We start from the raw sequence: 8,515 nt of genomic DNA, 5'->3' as shown, positions 1-8,515 counted from the left end.
CCTGCCATGGTTCAGATTCTTCCCTCCACACCACCATCATGGATGAGATCTGCAGCTGCTGTGTTTTCGTGCCCTTGTGGCTGGTTGATGGCTTGTGGACGGTTGTTGGCTCCAAGGGACTTTGTGGCCTCCTACACCAGGGCAGGTTGGCTGTGGCTTTGGCTGGCCAAGCCTAGAAGACCTCCAAGGGGTGTGATTCCCAACCCCCCTGGACACGTGTTTGAGATTGTCTCAGCCTCTTGCAGAGGAGAGTTTTCCTGATGTCCAGTCTCAGCCTGTCTTCCCAAGTGTTATAGATACATATATTGTTGGCTTTTTGCAAATATTAAAATGAATGTTATGTGTATAAGAATGGAAATTTTTGTTGTATTAATATAGTTTTCTTTATTTCTGTTATTGATGAAACTTAGAAATAGTAATGACATAAGCTATGACATAGCATTAAAACAAAAACTACTTTTGTCTGTATAACCCAAAGACTGAAAAAGATAGCTGGAGACCCTTTTTTTTTTCTTTTGTAAGCTATCTTATCCAGATGAAGACAGCAGTGACCAGAACCCTGGGGGGAGGAATTTATTGCATTTCTGGTATCAGGGAATGTAAATCTCGATGGAGCCAAGAAGATTGATCTATTGGGAAGGGGGCAAGAGAAAACTAAACAGAAGAGCACCAGAGATCCTAAGAAGAATGTATGAATATGTGTGAGAATTTATGGATATGTAGTAGGGTTCTGCTTTTAAGGGACAATCCTTTGTCAGTAAGGTGTGCTCTCTTGGCTGAATGCAAACACACCTGGCTTTGCTTTATTTTTTTCTCCTAATTGTCTTTTTTATTAAACTTTTAAATTCTATAAAAATTATGTGAACCTCGTTTTTCACACAAGGAATTCAGGTGCTTTGGCCCCCACCTTCTGAACCTGTTGTTGCCCTCTGCACCTTGCGGCTCCATGTGGGGAACGCCTCTCTCTCGGGTTTTTTCCGTCTGAAGCAATTTCTGGCACAGAAGCTGCTTATCCCCTGCTGTGTTCCCATGGGTTTAGTTCTGCTTTTCCCCCCAGCATTGCTGGCCTGAAGATGTCAACCCCAGCACTGGGTGCTCCGCCCCAAGACTGCATTTCCTGCCAGCTTCCTCCTTCTCTCCCAGCACTGATAAGAAAAGTGGATGAAAAATTTGGTTCCAGATCTCTTGCCCCCACTCTGGTAATGAGATTTTGGTTTATCTGTTTCCTGCATCTTTTTTCTTGTGCCTCTTTCCTATTAGGTTTGAACATATCCCAAATCCCAGAAGGGATCTGAACTTGGATAAAAGTCTCAGTCCTGAATCACATTTCATGTGAAGATTTTTCCTGGAGTTTGGCTTTCCCATCTTCTGGCTGTGTCTGAAAGAGGTCGTACATCAATGCTGATTCCTGCTGAATCATGAGCAGGAATGGTGCTTGGACTCAGCCTTGGGCAATCTCCAGTAGAAAGATCTCCAAGCTGTAGCTGGCCAAACTGACTCCCATGGATGTGGCTTTTCGTTTTATGGAATAAAATAGATTGTGAAACTCTTCACTCTCTGGAATTGACTTGCTGGTGGAAGGATGTAGACATGAGCTGGGAAGCAGCCTGACAGCTCCTCATCCATTTATCAGTAGATGGGGTGCTGAAAATCGGAGCCAGGTAATTCCTGATCAATACCAGACTGATTCAGGCATGTGGGCTCAGGAGAAATGCAAGGACGTGGTCTGGTTCTCTCCCAGTCACAGGAAATTACAGCATGGAGAGTTTAAAGAAAGAGAAATAAAACAGCCCTGAAGTGTTCTGCTTGCAAACTGAGCAGGAAAATTTTTATCCAGGAGACAGCTTGGCTGAACATCATTCCAGCTGAAAACAGAGCTGCTGCTCCGGAAATCTTCCCGAGGGTTTCCCAAAGGGGGTTTCCCAAAGGGGGTTTTCCAAAGGGGGTTTTCCAAAGGGGGTTTTCCAAAGAGGGTTTTCCAAAGAGGGTTTCCCAAAGCCTGTGTGTCTGCAGCTGCCGGCGGCTCCAGCCCCGTCCCTGCGAGCTGCAGTGCGGGATTTTGCCATCAGATGGCAAAGCAGCGATGGGGAAGAGTGGGAAGCACCTGCCGGGGGATGCCACAGCCACGGGAGGGGGCACTGGGGCCAAACCGAGCTTTGGTGTCAGATTTGCTTGGCCTGGGTGCAGTTTGTGGGTGTTGGGTTGGGTAGATCTCCCTGGTGGGAGATTTCCCCTCGCTGGGTGAGGCTGAGCGTGAGCTACGGGAGTGGGAAGGATTTGGGGCAGAGCTGGTTGAGATTTTAGGGTGGAAGCACAGGCTGTCTGAGGGAGCCCAGGGTGGGTTCCAGGTGCTGTGCCCAATGTTGTGAAAGAACCTGACAGTGCCGTGTCCAGCAGTGTCTGTGCTCCCACAGGAGCTGCCTGGGAGCTCCAGGGATGGGAACAGGGCACTCTCCTTCCTGCACCGAAACCCCGCTCATCCGAGAAAACTGTGACTTCCCCTCACAGAAACAACCCAGAAGAGCCCATTTCGGGAATCACACCCAGTACAAAACAACAAACCAAACCAAACCCAAGGACAGACAGCTGCCTGAGATAGCTGGTCTCAAAGGGCAGTGCTTACACCAGGTGACAGGTGATTTTATGTTGTTTTGCTGCTGCTTGTCATAAGGAAATTGTTTTCTCCTCCAGTGAAACTCACGCCCATTCATCTCCACCACGAGGGCGGTGATAGCGGGGATCCCAGGCGGAAACCTTGGCTGCTCTCCTACCTGAATGGCTGCTAAAAATAGGACTTAACTCAGCCACCAGCTCGAGTATAAAAAGGCACCTCCCAGGAGAGCCTGCGATCCCTCAGCGCCCAGGAGCTCGTCTTGAACTATGTCCAAAGGAACAGAAATACTGATGGAAAGGTAAAAACCAAACCAGCAAATAACCAATGTTGTGGGCAGTGTACTGGAATCAATCAAAGCAGGATGGGGGTCATGGTTTTGCTGTGATTGCATTTAGTGGAATGGTTTTTTTAATGAGTGTTTGTTGGACTTTGGTGTTGGCTTGGATGAAGGGAACTTGCCTTTCTGATCCCAAAAGCAGGCTGAGGTGGGGTGGGTGGCTGTGCTGTGTGTTGTGGTGATAATCTTCTGAGCAGAGGCTGATTCCCAACTCCGGAGTGTTTTGTACAGCCAAGTGTGCCAGATTTCGGTGCTGGTTCCCCGTGCGCTGTTCAGGGGAGAGAAGTCTGGTTTGGTCTGGTTCTTTGAAGGGTGAAATTGGTTTTGGAGTCCAGCTTGAGACACCATCATGGCTCTCTGGTTTTCCAATAGCAGCGTCTTTGGTTGAATTTTGCTTGTAAATGTAGAGAGAAAGGGTGGTGGAAGGGCAGGGATTGGTGCTCCAAGCTCCGTTCCCAGCCCCACACTGGTGGGAGCTCACGGAAGGGTTCTGCCATCACAAGGTGACCAAGGCCATTTGCAAGAGCCCACATCCCTTTCCAGGGGCTGGAATGCTTTTTAGCAGCCAATACTCTAAGGGGAAATACTCTAAATTCTGGGTTCTGTGGCTCACTGGGGTGTTGTTTTTCATCGTAGTGTGGGAACATGGTATCTGGGTGCTGCCCTTTTTGGATAAAACCCCCTGTGTGACAACCAGGCTCCTCCTCCAGGATATGCCCAGCCCATCTCCCCCCTCTCTACAGTTTCAGTTCCTTTATCAAGGAGTCTCTGGTTGTAAAACCCCGCGTGGGCCGTCTGCATCGGGAGCGCTCAGATAACGGCCATAAAACGGACTGATCATTAACCAGGAGCACAAACAACCCCAGACACCCACAGCACCCCTGGGTGCCGGCATGGGGGAGGTTTCCATCCGGCCCAGCCCTGCTGTGCAGTGGCCAGGGGAAGGCAAAAACCAGACTGAAAATGCTGTTTCTCTCCACAGCAACACGCGGGATCCGGCCGAGGAGATGCCTCGGTGGGATGTGGGGAGGCAGCTGTCGGGCAAGATCCTCTCTCTGGACAGGCGAGAGGCCAAGAAAGTGCTGGAGATTTATGTCAAGCGCTCACTGAGCTGCCATGAAAACTCACTGGTGGCCAAAAAAACCCTTCAGGAGAAAGGCGGAGGGCGAGGGAAGAACATGGACAGGCTACAACGGTCAGAAAGTGATTTCTGCACGTACCCATGTGTCACACCCAGCCCTAGGAAGGACCAGGAGGAGAGACTCAAAACACCAGGCCCAGAGGAGGCTTTGGATGATGGCAGCAAAGCTCCCCAGGAGGTGCCTACAGAGGGGCTGAAGGATAAGAGGAAAAGCACAAAAAACTCTTCCCAGAGCAAAACACAGCACTCAGGTTCAAAACCAGGCTGGCTGAAAGGTTTCTTAAATCTCTTCTTCAAGAAGAGCCCTGAGGACCAGAAGGAAAACACAGGGCAGAAAGCAAAGGAGAAAGATGTCAAAGCTCCTCAGGGCTCCAAACCAGAAGGAGCCAGAAAGCACAAAGTAGACTCAAGCACATCCCCAGCATTGGGCAGAGCCCTGAGGAAGAAACCCAGCCTCAAGAAGGTTTTCTCCCTGAAGAAGCACGGGGAGGAGGAGCGGGCAGAGCCGGGATCCGGGGCACGGAGCAAGCGCCCCAGCTGCCTTCCCCTGCGGCACGTCCTGGCGCCAGCCCAGCCAGGTGGGACCCCAGCCCAACCCTGACCCACCCCTGCTGCCAGCAGGGCCCTGCTGGGCTTCCCTGGGGAAAGCTGTGGTGTTTAGTGCTTGTTTCTACCCCCCCTCCCAGGGTTTTCTGCAAGCTGGGATAGGTTTTGGAGACAATCCCAATCCCAATCTCAGTCTCCAGGAAGGGATGTCCTGAGCACAGTCACCCCAAGTCAGCTGTGAGCAGCATGAGCTTTCCTCCTCTGGCAGCCAAGGGTCATGGTGGTTTAGCTAAAACCTGCATTTGAGACCTGAGATTAGATCCTAAACCACTCTAGGGCCATGGCTAAGATGCTTGAGATTGGCCTTGGGGACGGGTGCAGGCAGCTGGTGCAGCACAGCCCATCCCCAGCCTGGCCCGTCCTGCGCCCAAACACTGCCCAGGGGATTTCTGGGGAACCTCAGTGGATTCAGGCAGGCCACAGCTGCTTGGTCACTTCCTTCACCTTCGGAATGTGCTGACCAGGGGTGGGCACTGGGGTGGGCACCGGCCCCGGCAGCCAACGCTGACAAAACCCATCCTCACATCTGGATGTGCGTTTGTGTCCCGGCAGAGGCGGAGCGGCCCGATGGATACTACACACAAGTGTCCCAGGAGATCGGGCTGATCGTGCAGGGCAGCGAGAGCCGGGGGGACGGAGCAGGAGGACGTGAGGAGCCCCCACAGTCCCCCGGACCCGACGGGGTCGGTGAGTACTGGCCCTGAAACAAACGGGCATGAGACTTATCCCCTGCAGGGCCTGCTTGGGATCCAGCCCTGCTTCGGTCCTGGTGCCGGGGCTTTCGTGACCCCGAGAGCTGGACGAAGACTTTGTGGGAGATTTACAGCATCAGGGTTTGACTGGGGGAGAGGGAGATTCACAGAATCCCAGAATGGTTTTTGGGTAGGAAAGGATTTTAAAGAGCACCTCATCCAGCCCCTCTGCCATGGGCAGAGACACCTTCCACTAGACCTAGACTTTTGACACAAGACAAAATTCAGAGGTTAGAGAGTATTTTTGCTGGCTGAGGGTAACGAGGCACTTGGCAATAGGCTAAAATGGGTTTTGGAAGGATGGAGGTGGATAAACTTTGCTCAAGGAATTTTCACTGTGGACTAAAAAGAGCATCTGGATGTGTGAGGCTTGGAGAAAGGGCTGGAGATAACCTGGTGTCTCTCTCCACAGATGAAGCCATCAAGAGAATCGTTGCCCTGCTCAGGAGTGCAGGAGATGAGCTGGACAGGCAGGTGAGGGAGCTGTGGACAGCTGGATGGGGCTGAGGGAATCTGGACCAAGCTCTGCACTGCTGTAAAATAAACACAGCAACACCATTGATTTCCCCGGGGCAGGAAAACATTCAGGAGAATCAAGGAAATGGAATCTTTTAATTCCTTGCCTGGGTGTGATCGTGCCTGGCAGCTGCTGTCCTGGTGTGGGGCGCAGGCGTCGCGGCGGCACACGGAGCCGTTCCCGACGTGCACCCGCTTGTCTCCCGCCCAGGTGAGGGAGGACGCACGGCTGCAGCTCTTCTTCAGGGACATGTCCTACAGCTCCTTCAAGAGCCTGGCCGACGCCTACGTGCAGAGGGAGCTGACAGCCAGCAGGCCCAACATCAACCCCCAGGAGATCCAGTTTGCCTACACGGTCCATCTCACCGCCACGGTGGCGGGGATCTGCAGCCAGGCAGTGAACAGGATCATGGGCTTCGGCACCCGCTACCTGGACGATTCCTTCGCGCCCTACGGCAAAATTCTCCAGGTAAGGAGGAGGATGAGCCTGGGGCTGAGCTCCCAGCAGCAAGTCAGGGCAAGTGTCCCGGGAAGCTGTGGCTGCCCTTTTGTGGAAGGACAGGCTGGACTGGGCTTGGAGCAACCTGGGGTAGCAGAAGGTGTCCCTTTAAAGGTGCCTTCCAATCCAAAGGATTCCATGATTCTAAGAATATTTTGTTCTGTTTCAGCAGAAGAGAGAAAAGCTGAGGACAGACCACTGTGACAGCCCGGACTGAGAGCGGCTGCTGTGAGGGGCCTGTGGTGCCTGGGAACCCAAGGACAAACATTTCATGGAGGGAGGACAATCCCTGAGGTGGCTGGGATCCCCCTGGATGTGGGGTGAACTTCTGGACAGGGGATTTAAAATCTTTTAAGGAAAACCCTCATGACAATGCCAGCAGTGTGAAATGCTTGAACCCCACCTGGTGGGGGGTGAAGAGTCTGTAAATCAGAGCCCACATTTCACCCTGTATTTGTATTTTAGCTCCTGCCAAGTGCTTGTGTTGAACCTCAGGGGCTGTTGCTCTTCATGCACATGTATTTATTTACCTGCTTTTCTAAATGTATTTGTGAATGTACAACATAATTTTTGTAGTTTCTGCTACCAGCCAAGAATCCAGTTTGAAAAAAAATCTAAAACTCAAATAAATTGGTACCTAAATGCCAGCCAGGTTTGTCTGCTGGGAGCTGTGTTACAGATGGAATACTGTTTGCTTCGCTCCAGCTGCTGTGGGCTGATCCTTTCCAGCCAAATTCCAAGTGGCACAAGGGTCTCTGAGAGCAGGTGCACAGTGTTGTCCTGCCATTTTTACAATTTATAGACCTACCCTTTCCAGCAGAAGGAGATTTACTACCCAGAGCAGCTTGATCTGACACCAAGAACTGGGTAAAGCTCATTCCCAAGTGGTGCAGGAGCCGTAACATCCCTGAGGACTGAGGGGATTTACGGCTGCCGGGGTCTCACCTATGAGCTGTAAGAAGATGTGAAATGCCAAAGCGATTTAAACCCTAATCACTGGGAATGTTTCCAGCTAATCTTTGCCCAGACCCCTAAGTAGGGCCATGGATTAAGGCAGCTTGGGACTGGGCGGGGTTTGCCGGGACTTGGTGTGGTGGCACCAGCAAGAGCATCCCCTCTACAAGGTTGGACCCGGCCTGGTGCGAAGGAGATGAAGTTTTGGGGTTTGCATTGTGCAGGAGGGAGGTTCTAGTGGGTTGAAGGTGATGGTGGTGACAAACAAACGTGTGGGTCTGTGTCACTGCCACGTTTGGGGTGACAATCCTCCACGGGCCACTGGTGACAACCCAGGTCTGCCCAGCACCTCCTTTCCTGGAGGATCTGAGCTTCTTGGTCCTTGTAAAAGCCAAAGTTAATGCAAATGGGGAAGCAGAGCCCTCACAGGACAGAAGCACAGGACAGATCCACATCCCCAAAGCCTTCAGGGCCGTGTTTGACAGAGACAGGATTGAGTCACCAGCTGCCGAGGGCAGAGGGACACCTTGCAGGGCTCCATCTAATTCAGCCTAGGGTAATTAGGAGTGTGGAAAACATTAAATCCCACTCCTGGGCCCTGGCAGCCTGTGCAGTGTCAGCACCAGGATGCATTTTGGCTGGGAACCAACCCAGGAGATTTTACTGTGGGAGAGACTGAAACCGCCCTCGTCTGTTTGCAACAGTCCCGACATTCCTGTTCCCTGCCCAGAGCCCGTGGGGCTGTGCTGGGCTGGGACCAGGGCTGGGTGAGTGGTGCTCAGGATGTGGTTAGAGGGTCACAGGATGCCCCAATTTGTTTTGCATCTGAGCTCGTGCGGTGCCAGGGACGGGTTGGGATTTGCATGGAGCAGAAAAGGGCTCTGTCTCCTCACTGACTTCCCAGAGGAAAGCCAAATATCCTCTGTCCCAGAGGACATCATCTTCCATCAGCATGTGGGATGCACCTGACAGGTGAAACATCAGAGAGGAAAACTCCCATTCCCTTCTCCTGTGCTATTGCCAGTACCACAGCTGCACCAGACACTCTCCTTCTCTCTCACTGGACCTTTTCCCACCCATTGAGGCAGCTGTGCTG

The 8,515-nt window shown here is 52.1% G+C and overlaps 1 protein-coding gene across 3 annotated transcripts; it reads left to right on the top strand.

Moving 5' to 3' along the window:
* The first annotated feature begins 2,635 nt into the window (after positions 1 to 2,635).
* BCL2L14 (BCL2 like 14) lies at positions 2,636 to 7,112 on the top strand. 3 transcript variants are annotated; one of them, XM_015650519.2, is made up of 6 exons: positions 2,636 to 2,912; positions 3,934 to 4,670; positions 5,251 to 5,385; positions 5,863 to 5,924; positions 6,178 to 6,435; positions 6,635 to 7,112. In XM_015650519.2, the coding sequence occupies exons 1-6, from the start codon at positions 2,881 to 2,883 to the stop codon at positions 6,680 to 6,682; spliced, it is 1,272 nt and encodes a 423-aa protein (XP_015506005.1). In that variant the 5' UTR covers positions 2,636 to 2,880; the 3' UTR covers positions 6,683 to 7,112. The 3 variants fall into 3 exon arrangements, with proteins under 3 accessions (XP_015506005.1, XP_015506003.1, XP_015506004.1); XM_015650517.2 differs by lacking the exon at positions 2,636 to 2,912 and having other exon boundaries at positions 3,640 to 4,670; XM_015650518.2 differs by lacking the exon at positions 2,636 to 2,912 and having other exon boundaries at positions 3,648 to 4,670; positions 6,638 to 7,112.
* The last annotated feature ends 1,403 nt before the right edge of the window (positions 7,113 to 8,515 follow it).

Source organism: Parus major, chromosome 26, assembly GCF_001522545.3.
Source record: "Parus major isolate Abel chromosome 26, Parus_major1.1, whole genome shotgun sequence".
Classification (NCBI taxonomy): Eukaryota; Metazoa; Chordata; class Aves; order Passeriformes; family Paridae; genus Parus; species Parus major.
This window is presented reverse-complemented; position numbering and strand designations above follow the sequence as displayed.

Coding starts and splice junctions, on each gene's coding strand:
- BCL2L14 (XM_015650517.2), top strand. CDS start 3,845: ATGGGGGAGGTTTCCATCCGGCCCAGCCCTGCTGTGCAGTGGCCAGGG. Junction 5,386..5,862: donor CCCCGGACCCGACGGGGTCG/GTGAGTACTGGC, acceptor CTCTCTCCACAG/ATGAAGCCATCAAGAGAATC. Junction 6,436..6,634: donor CCTACGGCAAAATTCTCCAG/GTAAGGAGGAGG, acceptor GTTCTGTTTCAG/CAGAAGAGAGAAAAGCTGAG.